At 36.2% G+C, this 17,762-nt stretch overlaps 3 protein-coding genes across 4 annotated transcripts; 2 read left to right on the forward strand and 1 right to left on the reverse strand.

Moving 5' to 3' along the window:
* The first annotated feature begins 43 nt into the window (after positions 1 to 43).
* Positions 44 to 7,727, forward strand: LOC111800575 (protein STRICTOSIDINE SYNTHASE-LIKE 2-like). 2 transcript variants are annotated; one of them, XM_023684329.1, is made up of 4 exons: positions 44 to 768; positions 1,571 to 1,846; positions 2,295 to 2,564; positions 7,301 to 7,727. In XM_023684329.1, the coding sequence occupies exons 1-4, from the start codon at positions 497 to 499 to the stop codon at positions 7,611 to 7,613; spliced, it is 1,131 nt and encodes a 376-aa protein (XP_023540097.1). In that variant the 5' UTR covers positions 44 to 496; the 3' UTR covers positions 7,614 to 7,727. The 2 variants fall into 2 exon arrangements, with proteins under 2 accessions (XP_023540097.1, XP_023540096.1); XM_023684328.1 differs by lacking the exon at positions 7,301 to 7,727 and having other exon boundaries at positions 145 to 768; positions 2,295 to 2,922.
* On the forward strand, positions 3,259 to 6,488 carry LOC111800573 (pentatricopeptide repeat-containing protein At1g80270, mitochondrial-like). Its single transcript, XM_023684326.1, has 3 exons — positions 3,259 to 3,486; positions 3,896 to 4,481; positions 5,034 to 6,488. Exons 1-3 carry the CDS (start codon positions 3,452 to 3,454, stop codon positions 6,279 to 6,281), a joined length of 1,869 nt encoding a protein of 622 aa, XP_023540094.1. The 5' UTR covers positions 3,259 to 3,451; the 3' UTR covers positions 6,282 to 6,488.
* LOC111800572 (nucleolar protein 10) lies at positions 7,707 to 17,464 on the reverse strand. The gene is made up of 17 exons (XM_023684325.1): positions 17,177 to 17,464; positions 16,023 to 16,121; positions 15,825 to 15,916; positions 14,755 to 14,846; positions 14,298 to 14,304; positions 13,448 to 13,540; positions 12,448 to 12,506; positions 12,199 to 12,322; positions 11,831 to 11,899; positions 11,000 to 11,052; positions 10,815 to 10,923; positions 10,273 to 10,443; positions 10,027 to 10,185; positions 9,680 to 9,772; positions 9,149 to 9,334; positions 8,632 to 8,837; positions 7,707 to 8,374 (listed from the first exon to the last, which is right to left on the reverse strand). Exons 1-17 carry the CDS (start codon positions 17,307 to 17,309, stop codon positions 7,999 to 8,001), a joined length of 2,121 nt encoding a protein of 706 aa, XP_023540093.1. The 5' UTR covers positions 17,310 to 17,464; the 3' UTR covers positions 7,707 to 7,998.
* Positions 17,465 to 17,762: the final 298 nt, after the last annotated feature.

Below are 17,762 nucleotides of genomic sequence, written 5' to 3' on the forward strand. Positions count from 1 at the left end.
TATAAATTCACTAAATTCAATAATTTGAGAAAAATTAGGAGAATTGATATGAAAGCTTGGCCCATTTATTCTCCACCGTAGCTCAAATCATTTCTGTGCAACCTAAGCCTCATTTAAGCAAGAAAAGCTTGAAGGAGAATAAATAATCAATGACTTTAAACCTCAACAACCATTCAAAAAAATTAGTTCCTCCATTTTTTACACAAAAATTTATGGTTTTCTCACAACTTCCTTCCATTTACACAAAAGGCTTATGGTGGATGCTGAAGTTGAAAATAAACACAAAAGGTTTTCTCACAACTTTCTCACAACCTCATCTCATTCTCAATCTGTAACGACCAAGTGGGCCAGAAACAGTCTCAATAATGTAAATTTCATAATTGCCACTCACAGGTCTCCAGAACAAAACTAACAAAAAAACCTTCACACATCTCACGCATCTCACACATCTCACACATCTCTGAAATTCCCTTCTCTCTCTCACAGTGCAAAAGCTATGTACTCCAACCTCTGCCTCACCGCCACCACAGTCGCCGCCATATTCGCCCTACTCGCCATCAGCACCACCAGATTTTCACCGCCGCCGCCGGAGACTCTCGATGAACCGAACATAGAATATTTGTCAATTGACGGCGGTGTAGGGCCGGAGAGTTTCGCCTTCGACAGCGCCGGCGGCGGACCTTACACCGGCATCTCCGACGGTAGGATTATCAAATGGCTGCCTGATAAACAACGGTGGATCGATTTCGCCGTTACTTCTCCAAACAGGTAATCACGACGCTTGTATTTTCCTTTTCCTTTTCTATTGTTTATTCAAATGCATGATGTTCTTAAAAAAAAATAAAATGCACGATGATTTTTTTTATTAATTAAATATTTATTTTCGAGAACTGGCACCTTACCAAGCTGGCTTCATTTGTTGCTTTCGAGGGGCAACCAGAGGGGGAAAAAATAATATATATAATTATTTAAATATTAAAATATAATATTCACTTTCTTCATTATTTTTTTTTTTTTTTTTAGTTTTGGGAATTTAAAATTTAAGATTCTTAGTTGAGTTGAGATTTCTTATAGTTGGAGGTATGGTTAAAGTTGAGTCTGAAATTTAAAATCAAAAGGAATATTGACTTAAATCTGTTAATAATATAAATTAGTATTGATCTGAAAATATTGACACACTATATTCGGTTGCATTAATGTTGTTATAATTAACTTGTTTATAATTTAGAAACAAAAAAAATTGTGTGGGAGAGAAGGATTATGATAATTGGTGAGAAGTATTGAATGGGATAAGATTTGGATGGATTACGATAAAAGTGTGGCTGTTGTTGTTGTTGTGTCAACTTTGATTGAGAATTTAAAAAAGAAAAAAAAAGAAAAAAAAAAAAGGATGAATGATTGGGAAAATAATAGGAACTCCCAAAAATAAAATGAAATCTTTATTTGTGTTACGATTTTGGGGGCGTCTCTTGGTTGGTTACTTATGCATGATGTCCACGTGTAAGTTGGGATCTGCTGTTTGTCATTACACATTTTTATGTGGTGATGATTTGTAGATGAAAATGAACAGAACAGGTTGTGAAGAGGGAGAGAAAGAGGAGGAGAGATGTGGGAGACCATTAGGGCTCCGATTCAAACACGGCGACGGGGATCTGTACATCGCCGATGCCTACATGGGATTGCTTCGAGTCGGCGCAAACGGCGGTTTAGCCAAACCAGTTGAATTCGAGATGAAGGAGGACCAGGTTTTGGGCTTCCACTCTTTCAGCTTCGCCAACAGTTTGGACATTGATCAACTCTCTGGACATGTCTATTTCACCGATAGCTCTTCCCACTATCACAGAAGGTATTTTATTTTATTCTTTCCACCCCTCTCTCACATCCAAAAACACACTCACAAAATTTAAAAAAAATGATGGCCAACTGTAAAGACGTGCATGGGGCGGAGACCCAAAGCCGTACTTGTTTTTATTTTGTAGGAATGGGGCGGGATTCTTGGAAATTCACGGATCGCTCTCGATAAATTTTTGTCATCTTTATATGTATTTTGTTAATATTTTCTAAAATATAATTTTTATTAAAAAATATGAAACGTTCTGATAAATTTAATAATATTTTCTAACAAATATATATATATATATATATATATATATATATATATATATATCATATAAAGTTTAACCATATTTATAAAACTTCAAATTAGACTCGAACGTTTTAAAAAAAAAAAATTATTTATTGATTGATGATGTGTATACAAAAAGATATTTAAATGTTGTGTGTTTTTTGTGCAGGAACTTTGCGTCGGCTATATTAAGTGGAGACAGTTCAGGAAGGCTAATGAAATATGATCCAAAATCCAAACAACTAAGCCTTTTGTTGGGAAACCTTTCATTTCCGAACGGAGTGTCACTGAGCAAAAACAGGGATTTCCTTCTACTCGCGGAGACCAGCAAGTGCAGGATTCTCAAATACTGGCTGGGGACGGGCAAAGCCGAGGTGGTGGGGGAGCTCCCGGGGTTCCCGGACAACATCAAGAGGAGTGGTAGTAGTAAAGGAGGGGGGTTTTGGGTGGGAATTCACTCCAGAAGAGGAGGGGTGTTGAGGTTCATCCTGTCTCAGAGTTGGATAGGGAAGGGGTTAGTGGAGCTTCCTTTGGACGTGGACAAGATTTATAGCTATTTGGGGAAGTGGATAGGGAGTGGTGGGGTTGGGGTGAGGATTAGTGAAGAAGGTGAAGTAATGGAGATAATCGAAGGTAAAGCAGAGTTGAGAGGGAGAAGTTTTTCCGAAGTGGAAGAGGGAGAGGATGGGGTTCTTTGGATTGGCTCTATTAATTCTCCTTTTGCAGCAAAGATCAATGTTTCAAAATATTAATTAATTGGTTGTTTGGAGGGTAGGGTGCGTTTATCTTGCTAAGAAGAAGAAGAAGAAGAAGAAGAAGAAGAAGAAGAAGAAGAAGAAGAAGAAGAAGAAGAAGNCTTATTTGGGGAGAAAACATTATTGTCAAAAGAAGTGTTTTTCTCCTTTTCTAATCATAATTTCAATTAACTATAATAATTTGATTTTCCTGTATCTAAAAATAATTTAAATTTGATTTTATTAGTCCCAACTATAACGCGTAGCCTACAAGTTTGAATGATTATATATAATGGCTTACTAATTTATTTATTAATTTATAGTTTTTTAAAAGTATGTATGTAATATTTTGAGAATAAAATTAATCCTTATATGCTTCAAACAAAGCTTGGTCCGAGTCCACCGCCTGATATAAAAAACGGGAGTATAAGGGTTTTTAGGGTTTAACACCAACGACTCTGCCGCGGCTATTTGGATCCTCCCTCCCTCTCCTCTCCACTCTTACACCTCTGCTACTAACAACCTCTGCTACTAACAACCTCTTCACTCCCCTATTATCATCTCATCTCATCTCATCTCATCTCATCTCATCATGTGGGCTCTTCGTCGAGCTTCTACTCCTCTCAGGTATGCTTCTCTTCTTCTAACTGCACCTCTCCCCTTATTTACCTTACCTTCTTTATTCCTTAATCCCAACACTCTCCGCTTATTTACACTCTCATTCTTTCAATGCCTTTCGCTTTCATTCACTATTTCTGCAACTAAGATTCTTGCTTGCTTCTCAATCTATCTTTATACTTCTCGGCCTATTATCAAGGGGGGATTTCCTTTTTTCTCTGTAAGGAATAACAAGTTTTTGAGATGGCAGTTTCCCGAAATCATCCATTATTAATCATTCAAAGGACTGTTTTTGTATGTATGTATGTATTTCTGTATGTATAATATATGTCCGTGTATACTGCGCTAACCGGTGCGGAGGGTACGATACCTCCAATTTTTCATATCCCTCTCTCAATTTTTTGTCTTCTCTTTCTAGGAATCAAGGATATAGAATTACAACTTCGTACGTCTTTGCCAAACTACAGGCGCCATATTCTTGGGAAGGAAATGTAGTTGCTTCGGCTATCCTCCCTGCTATATCTGATAGATGCATTTCTTTTGAGAGAAATAACCTTGCAACATGGCGGTCCTCTGGGCTTTCTCTTAGTAGCCATGGTCTATCTTCACAAGCTGGTGCTGAGAACAGTGGAGAGGAAGATGACTTGGAAGATGGGTTTTCTGAACTTGAAACACTTCCAAGCACTAATGCACTTGAACATAATAAAGCAGCTGATGAAAATGAAGGGGAATTGACCTCCGAATCAGAACTTGATGATGATACTGTTGATGATGGGACTCAAAATGAACTGGATTTACCTGAGGTTGAAACTGAGCTTGGTGAAAAGATATCTGCGAAAAGGGCTCCTTCAGAGCTGTTCAAGGCTATTTGGAGTGCTCCGGGTTTATCTGTTCCCAGTGCACTTGACAAGTGGGTCAGTGAAGGAAAAGAATTAAGCCGTGCTGACGTCTCTCTGGCTATGCTCAATCTTCGCAGACGTCGAATGTTTGGGAAGGCTTTGCAGGTAAATTGACTTGATTTTACTTTTTCAAGCAATGGAATTCATTCCTATGGTTTTAGGTTTATAGTCAATCTCGGCACTCTTGGGATTTGCAGAACTCTATAAAGTATATGTGACTAGCGGACACAATGATTTCAGGATGGTAATATTGATAAATCTCTAAGAAATACCATAATCAGTTGTAATGTGGCCTAACAAACACAAAATGATTTCAAGAAGTACCACTATCAAATGCTTGTATAGAAAAATTTGTTAAGCTGGCTTATGGCATTCAATAAATGGTGCCAGAACCGCGTATAGAATTTTCAGATGGTTTGATATTAGGTTGAGCTGCATGTAACTGCTTGATTTATTAGTATATATGAATTTTGCATTTATTATTGTTAGTCTTATAAAAGCCATTATTGGTAAGAAAATGGTTATGCGAGTTTCAGCCATTTTATTGGCAAAGAATTTTGTAGCTACCGTATTTTAAAAATATTTTGCCTATTTGTTCAACATTGTTATTCATCATTTCTTCAACTCATTACTTGCATTGCTATACGGGTTTCACAGTTTTCAGAGTGGTTGGAAGCAAGTGGACAACTTGAGTTCGTTGACAGAGACTATGCTTCTCGCCTTGACTTGATTGCAAAGGTACACGGTCTCCATAGGGCAGAAGGTTACATCGCTAAAATCCCAAAATCATTCCAGGGGGAGGTGATATACCGAACTCTTTTGGCTAACTGTGTGGTCGCCAACAATGTAAAAAAAGCAGAGGAAGTATTTAACAAAATGAAGGACCTTGAATTTCCAATCACAGCCTTTGCTTGCAACCAGTTGCTTCTTCTTTACAAGAGACTTGACAAGAGGAAAATAGCCGACGTTCTGTTGTTGATGGAGAAAGAAAATGTCAAGCCTTCTCTGTTTACTTACAAGATCCTAATAGATGCTAAAGGCCTTTCAAATGACATGGTGGGTATGGAACAAGTTGTTGATACAATGAAGGCTGAAGGAATCGAACTTGATGTAAATACACTTTCCATATTAGCGAAGCACTATGCTTCAGGTGGGCTTAAAGACAAAGCCAAGGCCATCTTGAAGGAGATGGAAGATGTGAGCTCCAAAGAATCTCGATGGCCTTGCAGACTTTTACTTCCCCTTTATGGAGAACTACAAATGGAAGATGAAGTGAGGAGGGTCTGGAAGATCTGCGAGGCTAATCCTCGCATTGAAGAATGCATGGCTGCCATTGTTGCATGGGGAAAGCTGAAAAACGTCCAAGAAGCAGAGGAAATTTTTGATAGAGTTTCAAAAACGTGGAAGAATCTTTCCTCGAAACAATACTCTACCTTGTTGAAGGTTTATGCAGACAATAAGATGCTGACGAAGGGCAAGGATCTAGTCAAGCAGATGGCAGACAGCGGTTGCCGAATCGGTCCATTAACATGGAATGCAGTTGTGAAACTGTATGTGGAAGCTGGGGAGGTAGAAAAGGCAGATTCTTTCTTGCAGAAGGCGGTCCAGAAAAACCAGATGAAGCCATTGTTTACATCTTACATGATTATCCTGGATCAGTATGCAAGGAGGGGTGACGTCCACAATGCAGAGAAAATGTTTCATAGGATGAGACTATCAGGTTACGTGGCTAGATTCAGCCAGTTTCAAGCTCTAATACAGGCATACATTAATGCCAAGGCTCCAGCCTACGGCATGAAAGAGAGAATGAAGGCCGATAATGTGTTTCCAAACAAAGCTTTGGCAGGAAAATTAGCCCAAATCGATGCATTCAGGAAGACAGCAGTGTCAGATTTGCTTGACTGAGGAATTTAATTTGATACTCTTGGATGTATGAACTCCTCGGATTTCAACTCTATTTTACAAATCAAGTATTTGTTAGTTAATCTGGTGGCTGCGCTTTGAAATTTGACAGCAGCATACCTGTTAGGACAAACAGAACTACACAATGGATTGTACTGCACGTGTGTTATAATATATTTTGTTTGTTCGAATACCCATTATTACCAAGAACTCTGGTTTTGCAGTAAACTCAAAATGGTTTACTTACTCAAAGAATATTATTTGAAAATAAATTATAATATGATCTCTGGTGTAAGCTGATGTAATACAAATGTAAGTTACAGATACAACCTATTTTCCCATTCAGTTCTATGAAACACCACCTGAAAAGATTATTGTAATAAGCATACAATATCAAACAACTGAAAATGTGAAAGCTATATATATGTATATATCAATCACAGACTTCACCCTACACCGCCATTACTCATCTTCATCCATTGTACAATTCCTGTGACAGAAGCAGCTTCATCCAATGAAGCAATGCAATTCTGTGTGGTAGCACACTTCAGGCACTTGTTTGATAAATTTGACAGATTAACTAGAGAGAACTCCCATGCCCCTTTCACTCTCGTGGCCGTGCAAGCCAGAGAGAGCTTAGAGCTCGAAGGCGGGAGAAGTAGTCGTTTATTGCAAGAAGCGCACGAGCTGATTGACGGGTTGTCAATATGCGATGCATTTGTTGAAGTGTTTGTTGACGAAGATTATCGGCCTGCAAGTTATAGAAAGAGATGGAAAAATGAAAGTGAGAAAACATGGACAAAGATTTCAATTTTACTTGTTTGTTGCATGAGCAAGGTATAAATGTAACAAGATGGAACTGAGTGACAAAATCTAAAACCAAATTACCTGGCGTAGGAAGCCATCAAGAGTTCCAAGCTTTCCCATTGCCATGGCCATTTGACCCATATAATTAGCCACATTACCAGATGACCCCGATGTAGCAGGCGTGCCACTGGCCACATTACCAGTAAAGGAGGGGGGTTTTGGGTGGGAATTCACTCCAGAAGAGGAGGGGTGTTGAGGTTCATCCTGTCTCAGAGTTGGATAGGGAAGGGGTTAGTGAAGCTTCCTTTGGACGTGTACAAGATTTATAGCTATTTGGGGAAGTGGATAGGGAGAGGTGGGGTTGGAGTGAGGGTTAGTGAAGAAGGTGCAGTCATGGAGATTATTGAAGGTAAAGCAGAGTTGAGAGGGAGAAGTTTTTCTGAAGTGGAAGAGGGAGAGGATGGGGTTCTTTGGATTGGCTCTATTAATTCTCCTCTTGGAGCAAAGATCAATGTTTCAAAATATTAATTAATTGGTTGTGAGGGTAGGGTGTGTTTATCTTGCTACTTCAGTTTAAAACACAATCTGTTTGCTAAACTACATGTACAATCGATCCAGCGATTAATAAAGTTTCATTCTTTCAATTGGGTTCTCGATCATATTAATAAAGAACAGGCTCTACTCATTCAAGTGAAACAATATTAATAACTTAAAAACTAACCTAACAAAATTTACAGTTTATAAAATCTTCTCATGGGTGAGATGGGAATACTCTATGCTCTCACCATGTCGACGTCTCATTCCTCTTATCTTCCTTGTCGGTAAAGAAGACAAAGCACAAATCTAATTTCATGGCTTAAGGCTGCAACTGTTTCATATATTTTTCTTCATATGATACACCAGTGTGAATCATTCACCGGCGCCCTCTTCTACCTCTACCTCTACCTCTACCTCTACCTCTGTTGTTTCCACCTCTGCTGCTCCCATGTCTCATTCCACCTCGGGAACCTGATTTATTGGCCTTTGGACCTGAAAATTCGGCACTCCGATTCTTCTTTCGTGGGCCTTCATCGTCATCATCTTCCATATACTTGGCAGAGCTTCTTGGCTTAAACGAAATCTCTCGCGACCCTCCTGGTCCCAATTTAACTTCATTTAGAATTCCAGAATCTTGCTTATTGTCTCCCATAGCAGCAATTCTCTCCTCCATAGTGAGCCTTGCCTCCTTAGCAAGTGATACACTGTTCCAGAACGCCTCAGCATGCTTTTCATCCTTCACCTCATACAATCTACACATTCACATCAATAAAGTTATTAAACGCTATCTATCCCCTCCAAAGATACCGACTTTAGCACAAAGAATTCATATGAACTCATGAAGAGAAAGATATTAACTTGTAGTTAGTACAGTACGCATTTCCTTTTCCTTGATGGAAAATTTGTATTAGACTATACAGCTTTCTTTTAATAGGTTAGAAGATCAGAAAACTTTTAGCTCCTAAGAAAAAAGAAGTATATAAAATAATTATGAGTTGAAAAAACTCACTTTGGAGCTCGTGCCTTCTTATGCTTATCTCTGCTGGGTTCATCTTCAAAGTCTGATTCAACTGAGGCATCAGAATTACTTAAGCTTTGTTCACTGTCCTCCTCCAAGACAGGTTCAAAATGCTCTTCCACCAAAGATGGCTGCTTCGTAGAAGCCACTGGATGCAGGGCCAGATACTCTGGTGAAAGCTCATTGATCTCGAAGTTCTGTAGCATAACATGATCCAACATTAGATGAACAAGAGCTATAACATGATCCAACAAAAATCAAGGAAACTACATTTAAATGAGTAAAATTCAAGCGAACACCCTACTCCACAACTTTCTTTTTCTTGATATTTTGCTAAGAAACATCCCCACTAAACAAATAGATACGCATGTGTAATTTGACCTTAGACATCTTGCAGATGAAGCCTAGAATTTTTTTTTTCTTCCTTGATTTTTCGTGACTTATTGCAAACAACCAATAGAAATGTGGAGAAAAAAATGAGAGGGAGCATCGAAGAACCGAGTCATACCTCATTCTTAAACATATTCGCAAAACGTTCATCTTGAAAGATTTCACTACTGAGCCCTTTCTTCTTCTTTGATGCCTTCTTGGTCTTATTGACATCCTCTTCATCCTTCTTTTCCGTTTCAGCTTCTTCCTCTTCAAGGATTTGATTTGCGAGGCGCCTGTTGACTTTGGGTAATTTTCTTTTCACCTGAAGCAAAAAAGTAGATAAAAATACAATGAAAATTAAAAACATATTAAAATAATGACAAGCCAAAATAGTAGATTCCATAAAGACTGCGTCAACCCTCCTTCACTTACGAAGTCCAAGTATATGGGGAAATCCAATTAAAAAAAAAAAAAAAAAAAAAAAAAAAAAAAAGATAGAAAACTCATTCACACATAAAGCAGATTTATTATTAGAGTATAATTATTTGGAAAGAACTCTCCAACAGACCGCATGGAAGTTTGTCATAAATTCTTCGGTAACATAAACCTATTGATTAAAACTGAGGTAATCAAATATTATAAACTTCTGGGACTAAAAATGGTTTACCGTAATTCGGTTGGCACGCTCCTCATCTAGTTTCTCTTTTTTCCTTTGTTCTATGTAAGCATCATATGCAAAAGGATCCGCCAGTGATTTTGCCTGCAAAGTCACAAGCATATATAACAAAAAGTAACTAGCTCAGCACTTTGAATATGCTCAATCAACATGATACAAAAATTTCTCAGGGTACTGTAATTCGGTAACCCCACGATCTATCAAAATTAAGCAACATTTCTCATGTATTTAATACTCAGGTAGTTAATACTATGTCATACTCTAAAGAAAACCATAAATTTACTCCTAAGCAGATAAAACAATAAATTTAACCGCTATGCTACAAACCATAAAATTACCTTTTTATACAAGCGATAATCAATAAAGAAACCATGAAGGTAAGCTCTTAGCAGATTAGTCCCAATCAGGTTTGTCAAATTTAGCCTCTCAAGTTCTTCTTTTGTCAAGAACTTGAAATCATCATATATAGTTGTTTCTGCACCCTCCTCCAACTCCTCCTACGTTAAGACAAATAAAGTATTAGCATTACTAATCCGAGATCCCAAACAAAGGAATACAAAAGAGAATAAGTTCCACAAGCTCACCGTCAAATTCTCCAAATAAGAGCACCACTTTGGTGCAGGTCCCAGCGCAGGCAGAAAGTAAGAAGGTATTTGACTCGAATTCAAAGCTAGTAGCATCAATCCACTGTCCTTGAATACACATGTATCATTTATTGGACCAAGCGTGGGCTCAATGCTGGTCATTCCTTCTCCCTAAAACACATTATTTTCATAATTGAAAGAAAATATCAGGAATTTTGGTTTGTCTACCAATGACTGAACACAAGTTTTGCTATTAATCAAAAGAAAATGAGAAACAGAACATGTAGTTTAATAACAAAAGAACAGTTAACAAATAAATCCTTTAATTAACAAATTAAAATAATTCTCAAAAATTCAGAATACATATAATGTTTTTAATACACAGCAATCTACATGTTTAATACACAGCAATCTACCATTGTAATGTCAAAGACATACCATTGACTTTAGTAAAAAGAGATTTACACCTAGCTAAATGCATGTTGCTCGAAATTTTATTTGTCTTTTAATAAACTGCAAAAACAGAGGTAGAGATTTCTTACAGTATCTGGGTCCCAAATCCTAACAATGTGCTTGTCAGTGGTAATCATTTTTGGTTTTTCAGAATTAAGAGTGCTATGCCACTTAATGTTCAGAATTGGACTGTCGTACCTGCAAAATAATCATATTACTTTTCAGTACGTGATGGTTCAAACTCTCTAAATTTAATGAAAGAAGGTAAACTCACATATGATCTTTGATTCTTATAGGATCTGATGAACGCAAATCGTATATCAAAATCTGCATGTGATGTGATCATATCAATCAGGTCAAAATATAAATAAAAATTGATATCCGAAGATACAGGAAATTATGGAACTGCAGTACTTCTCAAAAACCATGGTAGAAAAATTTGGACACGATTAGGAGCAGTAAAACTTTTGGAGATACATTTTGCAGTTTTTGAGGAAGTGTTTCCTTTTCTGACTGCTAGGTGGTGTTTCTCTAAGTAGGGGGGCATTTGTAACTATTCTCCTTTTTTCTATTCAAATCCATTGGGGAGGTTTTTGTGTTCACTTTAACTATGGGATGGTTGGATTCCTTATCCTTATTTAAATGAGATTCATCACGATTAGGGTAGAAGTTAGAAATATTATCAAGATATTAAGGGTTTGTTAGTCATTGAACAAGGAGTTGGTTATGATTTATTAAATACACGCAAATGAAGGAGATGAAGGAAGGAATAGTTTTAATTGTTTTTTAGTTGGCTTAGGCATGAGTGTGCTGATGATGAAAGTTTCACGTGTAGAGTTACTTATTTCCTAATCCTGTTACAGGCCCCAAAAGGATGGGCAAAAACAAACAGTAAGAAGAAGGTAGCCAACAAAAACTTATGCACTTCTGCATCCATAATACATCAATTAGAAAAAAGATAACAAAAAGTGGGAAAGCTCCAACCCAAGTCTGCCATCACCGTTGTTAATTTAGATTTTCATCCTTGATGCAATCATTCAATATTCAGGAAAGTCATATAGATTTCAATTCCAAGAACACCACAACTAAGGAGATGAAGCTTTACCTTTCCTGAGCTACTGCCGACGGCCATTTGGAATCCACCAATATCATCAAATGCTAATGCAGTAACCTCCTGCATCACAAAAATATAATATTCAGTATTTTGTTGATTACACGTTTCACTTCTGCATGAGATCTCATTGAAACCTCGAGAGTTTACAATTGGGCCATAAATTAGTATTTAAATAAAAGCCATTGCAACAAAACACTGAAGCCTAACTAAAAAAAAGAATGAAACTGTCATTTAAAAACATAAGTAACCATCAAGATGCTTCCCGTCACGTTGATATGTATGTAATTATTCACAATGGATCGAACACTCATTGTACTACCCAGAACAAGATTTTACCATAGGTCAACAAGGGGAATTACCTGGTCCTTATCTCCTGCAGGTGCAATAGCATCAATTCTTCCAATTGAGGATAACTTCGTTCTGGTGTCAAAACATTCTACAGCTCCATCTACACCCCCACAAGCAACTATCCCATGAAGCTTGCTACAATTGTTGAACATACTTTTAACTTGGATAAAATATATGAAACTACGTGATTCACTACTCAATAAAGAAAATCAATCAATTGACACGAGAAGAGTATGATAACAAGAATGAGATTAACCGACCTTCGAGAAACAACATTTATTGCTGGGGATTCTGTGTTGAGAGGTGGAAGAAACCGCCCCTACAACAAACAAAAATGGTCATTTCTAGGCTTAAATGTAAAACTATCATAAATTTAACTTCCAAGCTCACATAACAACATTCTTGGAAAACCACAAATCATAATAAATTCAGAAAGTCATTGCACATGACACATTAGCTTTTAATCAATCGATATACAAAATGTGCAAACACAAAAGACTATTGGAGTTTCAGCACGGACCTTTACTTCTATTTTACCCTTATTGTAAACAGTTATAGTTGGCTTTTCATTCATACATATTACAATCCTCAGTTAAACTCTCTTTGGGTTTTCCCTTTTTTCTTTCTTTCACTTACCTTTTCTGTGCTTAGAATCATAGATATTTCTTCATTTTAAGGCTGTATTCTTCTTTCGAAAAGATAAATGAAAAGGACTCCAACAAAATGGAGACTTATGAAGGGCCGATAACACAATAAAAGCTAATTTAAAGTTCGATGAACACAACAGCAAACACATTGCCATATTTGAAGTTATATAAAAATATAGAACCAATAACAAAATGTTTGCATGTGACCCTATGTAGTGATTGTTTGCTTCGTTTTATCTTTTTAAAATTTGAAGTTGCATTTGTTTTTATGGATACTATTAGCATTTCATAGGGGAAAAAGATCAAGCATTCCTAAATAAGATACCTTCGAATATTATATATGCATAGAACTTTTTTCTAAAAAGATACAATCTGAAAACAGACTATCTAAGTTCGATTAAGCCATGCATTCATTATTTCTCCAAAGCTACCAAAGAATCTCACAACAAAGTGTCACTTAACTCATAAGTTGCATACCGTTATTCCTCTTTGCAAGAACATTATGTCAGAAACATTTCATGGAATTTTCTTATGTATCCTAGTGTAATTTAGTAGAAAATTTAACGAAGTTGAGTCTGCAATGACTTAAAAAAGACAAGAAAAAAACTAAAACCTGCTGCAAACTGATTCTGTACACATCTGGAGAGGATGCAGCACAAAGCAAGTCAGCAGACCAGTTGTCATATTCAATATTCCTTCCCATCCTGTTGATGGCATAGATACAAAAAAATATTAGAGTTTACTCATTCATAAACCACAAGAAAAATGAAACCATAAAACTAGAGCAAGATCAATTTGTAGCCATATCTCAAATCTGTCTGTCTTTCTTTAAATAAGAAGCTATTTTATTGATGAAATAATTTTACAAGGCAAGCTGACAAAATCGAAGGGATAAAATGGAAATCAAAGAAAGATCAAGATTTCAAATATAACCATCCAAGGAAGACCACGAGGAAGCAACAAAAACTAGCCTTTCACGAGTTATAAATATTTTATCAAGATTTAGTTCCGCAACTAAATGGCATGAAGAATTCCACCCTCACTAAGCAAGAAGAGATAGTGAAGACTATCAATCCCAAGCCATCCGTATCCAAGGAGAAAAATGAAAATCTTCTAAATGACTAGGTAAGCCTTGCCGCACTCCAGAGAAGGTCTCTCACATTTAAAAATAAAAATAAATAAAATAAAATATAAAATATAAAATAAAAAATAAAAGATCGACCTTGCTAGAGATTCTAAAAGTTGAGAGACGTCACTTGAGGCGATTGGAAAGGAAAAACTAAATAAGAGCCCAAATTCAAAAGTTCAAGAAGTCTTGAGTTTTTTCAAGCATTCTGCCATTTGCTTCATTAAATGACTTTTCAATAGTTTAAATGCCAATCAATACTCCAAGACTTGGTGAATAGACGCTCCTTTTGTGGCAGCTTGCTGGTCTCTAAACTCTATGGCATTTTTGGCATAGCTGGTATCATTTCTAAGACAGCCATGAAACAGCTTCAATCCACAACTAATCTAAGGCTCTCCCTTCAGCTAATGCGATGATGCTCACCTTTGAAGCATGGGATTCTATATGAATTAGAGGATATTCCAAGGGATTGAAACTTTTCTTGATGGATTTCGGACCTAGTTAGATTTCTACTTTAGAATGGACTCGGTCCCTGATCAAGCCATGCTTCTTATTCATAAAAGGAATAGTTACAACCTCAAGATGGAGTTACGATCACAAGAAATTCTTTGGCAATCACAGTGTTCATTTAATTAATCATCATTCGGAGGCTTACATGTGCTAGCTATTTTGGTAAGCGTTTAGTCTTCTGTATCCATTTGTGCTCTTTGTAAATAGTATTGTCTCTTATTGATAAAATAAACCCATAACATGATAAGAGCTAATTTACAACAAAATTGGGTGGGGGGGTTGGNCGCAAAGTGTGATGTTTTCCATATTTAGCATGGAGAACAATAGAACGATCAGCACACATAAATGCCAACTTTGAGTAGTCATCATCCAGTATCTATATTGGAGAGAGGAAAAAACACATTAAACTCGGTTAATATTGCAAAATTCTGAAGGAAAAAAAACTATTCGCAAAATCAATGCCTCATCAAATATTAAACCTGTCTTCCATTCCCACCTTCAAATCCATTCCAAAAGGGGGAAACATGTGTGCAACAGATAAGAAGAATAATTGGCACAAGGAAAGTAAAATAATAGCACGGAAGAACAATTACGCAAATTTTTTTAAATTATTTTAAGGAGGCCCTCTTAATTTGTTCTTTCATTAAAGTCCATAGAAACTTTTGTTTATATTATATACATAATGTCAAACGGAAATTAACCTTTTTAAAAAAATATATATCAACCACTATGCATCTGATCATGCCAAACTGTTTGAAATCGGAGATATCCAAGGCAAACTGAGATTTCGGCCTAAAAGAACCCCTTAGTTTTGTCTATGAGGAATCAATGTCCATCTCAAGAGTAATACAACTCCATATAAAGTTACACTACAAGAGTATTAGTTACAGGCATTTTGAAAAAATGCAAATACTAATTTATTGCTTTCCTTCCATACAGCATAAATTCTACTCAATTCATCGCACACACTCTTCACGTGCATAATAATACTTTTTAATAAGAAACCACACAAAGGAATAATATTTTAGGAATAATATTTTACGACTAAGATTTGACAAGAAGATGACTAGACAATTAGATGTTAGCCTAGTCAAAGTACATGTTAAAGCCTAAAAACACGTCTGTTTTTAGCGATTCATTGTCCTACGCTCAAAAAATGATATTTGAACATACAAGAGTTTATATTGCATAAAGGTCATATCATTTAAAATAAAAATAAGCTCCCTTCTTATCAGGAAGAACAGATATGCTTCTGTTTCTAATTCTGAATAAAAAATTAACCAACTCCATGCAATCTTAAAGAATACAACACACCTTTCCAACCCAACTCAGAGCTCTCCAGCATAAAATTTACCTGGAAGTCGATTATCTCTGAATCAAAATGTCTTTTGAACTTCAATGAAAGTTCCCTCAGTTCATATACTTTAACTTGCGGTGGATAGATACCTATTTACAGCAATACATAAGTAACAACAGATACAACAAAAAATCAGTATTTCTTATGAATCTTCTTACTGATTACTGATGCTAATTTTAGCTTGCCTAAAATCACCTGATGCTATAAGAAACTCTCCGTCGGGGGTTGCTTTTATTTTGCTTGATGCAATGTCAAACCTCAAATCCTGGATCAAGTCCACCCTTGACGTGTAATCTGACACATCAACGAACAAAATTACAAACAAGAATGGATGATAGAAAATATAAAAATAATCAATTGTTTTTACAGGACGGCAATGTTGCAGAAGAACGCTGGGAGGAAGAAAGGTTTTATAATGAAATTATTGGTAAAACCTAAGTAGATAGTGCAGAAATCACGTTACATGAGCAACAAACATTATAAGTAGAGTATTTACTCAAAGCAAGAAACCACAGAACCAGCACACCAGTACCAAAAAGAACAAGAAAGCAATAACCGAGATCACAAAGATTCCTGCTTGTTCAATTCCCAAAACGGGAAATTGTCCGTTGATCACAAAGCAGCCAATCCACCATGCCAGAAAACAGGATGGAAGAACACAGTTGTTACAACATAAGAGCAAGATGCAATTTGATGGCAGAACCCAATAATGCTTTGAGGGAACAAGGAAAACCTTGGCTACCATCATAGAGAAAAACTACATTCTCGGTTTCCATGTAATCTACATACTTGGGCAAATTGCATATGCATATATAAACGGTTGTTTGATAACAGCAGAATAATGTAAAAACAAGGGTGGAAAGAGCAACAATTAAGATTCAGAAAATATACTTTTTAACATAATGTAGCGAGGAGAAATCCCATAATTTAACCCTAGCTACGGAAAGAAAAAACCGATAACTAAACACCAATAAACACTTCAAAGATGGGAGGAACCGGAAGAAAAGATAGATACCGTAAGAGCATTTACTGGCGAACTAGATAATGGTCAAACCCGATTCAAGAACAAGGAAGTGTTACACTGTGCATTATAGAATCGTCACTATTTCCCTCTAATTAGATCAATAAGCATTCATTTATCAAGCATATTTTCATTTAACATTAGTTTTTTTCTTCTCTTCTTTTTTTAAACAAGAAACAAAACTTCATTGATAATATGAGCTTCCCTAAAGCAAATAATCGAATAGAGGCTAATAAAACGAGTTTCGAGTTAGAAGTTGAATAAACGAAGTTCTGTACTAAGACGAGAATAATAAATTGAACTGGGAAAGGGAAAACTAGTTAACAACCCTTGTCTTTGCGCAGAGCTCGCAGCTTCTTGGGATTGATCCAAGTAGCAAGAGAGCGTTGTTGGGATGCTACAGTGTAGAGCTTAACCCCATTAATGGAGGTGGACTTGAGGTTTCCTCCTTCGTACGCCATTGAAGATTGGTTTACGGAAATTGCTGTTGCTATAAGCCACGGAGGCAGAGCAGAACCAGGTGAGGGCGGCGGCGGGTATTGTAGTGGTAAATGGGAGGGATGCGAGAACGGTACCTAAACTAGAAAAGGAAAGAGCTCAATGAAAACCTTAAACAAATAAATTGGAAGAAAAAAAAATAATAAAAAAAAAAATATATATATATATATATATATATAATATATCTTTATTTATTTATGTATTATTATTTTTTATTTTCTTTTTGTAAATTAATTGAAATTTGACTGGTTTAATATATATTATATTTTCGCTAAATTAAAAAAAAATGCATTAAATAATATTCTTAAATTTAAAAATATACTTGAATTTTAAATAAATGTTTCAAAAACACCCTCAAATTTTAACTTTTTTTAAATACTTCAAAAACACCTTTAAAATCTTTTAAAAACTTTATA

Source organism: Cucurbita pepo, chromosome LG08, assembly GCF_002806865.2.
Source record: "Cucurbita pepo subsp. pepo cultivar mu-cu-16 chromosome LG08, ASM280686v2, whole genome shotgun sequence".
Taxonomy (NCBI): Eukaryota; Viridiplantae; Streptophyta; class Magnoliopsida; order Cucurbitales; family Cucurbitaceae; genus Cucurbita; species Cucurbita pepo.

Excerpts from the sequence above, each read along its gene's own strand:
- LOC111800573 (XM_023684326.1), top strand. The coding sequence starts at position 3,452 with ATGTGGGCTCTTCGTCGAGCTTCTACTCCTCTCAG. Across the intron at positions 3,487-3,895 it reads CGAGCTTCTACTCCTCTCAG|GAATCAAGGATATAGAATTA; the intron begins GTATGCTTCTCT and ends TTCTCTTTCTAG. Across the intron at positions 4,482-5,033 it reads TGTTTGGGAAGGCTTTGCAG|TTTTCAGAGTGGTTGGAAGC; the intron begins GTAAATTGACTT and ends CGGGTTTCACAG.
- LOC111800575 (XM_023684329.1), top strand. The coding sequence starts at position 497 with ATGTACTCCAACCTCTGCCTCACCGCCACCACAGTCGCCGCCATATTC. Across the intron at positions 1,847-2,294 it reads TCTTCCCACTATCACAGAAG|GAACTTTGCGTCGGCTATAT; the intron begins GTATTTTATTTT and ends TTTTTTGTGCAG. Across the intron at positions 2,565-7,300 it reads GGTAGTAGTAAAGGAGGGGG|GTTTTGGGTGGGAATTCACT; the intron begins GTTTTGGGTGGG and ends TAAAGGAGGGGG.
- LOC111800572 (XM_023684325.1), bottom strand. The coding sequence starts at position 17,309 with ATGGCGTACGAAGGAGGAAACCTCAAGTCCACCTCCATTAATGGGGTT. Across the intron at positions 10,924-10,999 it reads ATAAGAATCAAAGATCATAT|GTACGACAGTCCAATTCTGA; the intron begins GTGAGTTTACCT and ends ATTATTTTGCAG. Across the intron at positions 9,773-10,026 it reads ATTATCGCTTGTATAAAAAG|GCAAAATCACTGGCGGATCC; the intron begins GTAATTTTATGG and ends GTGACTTTGCAG.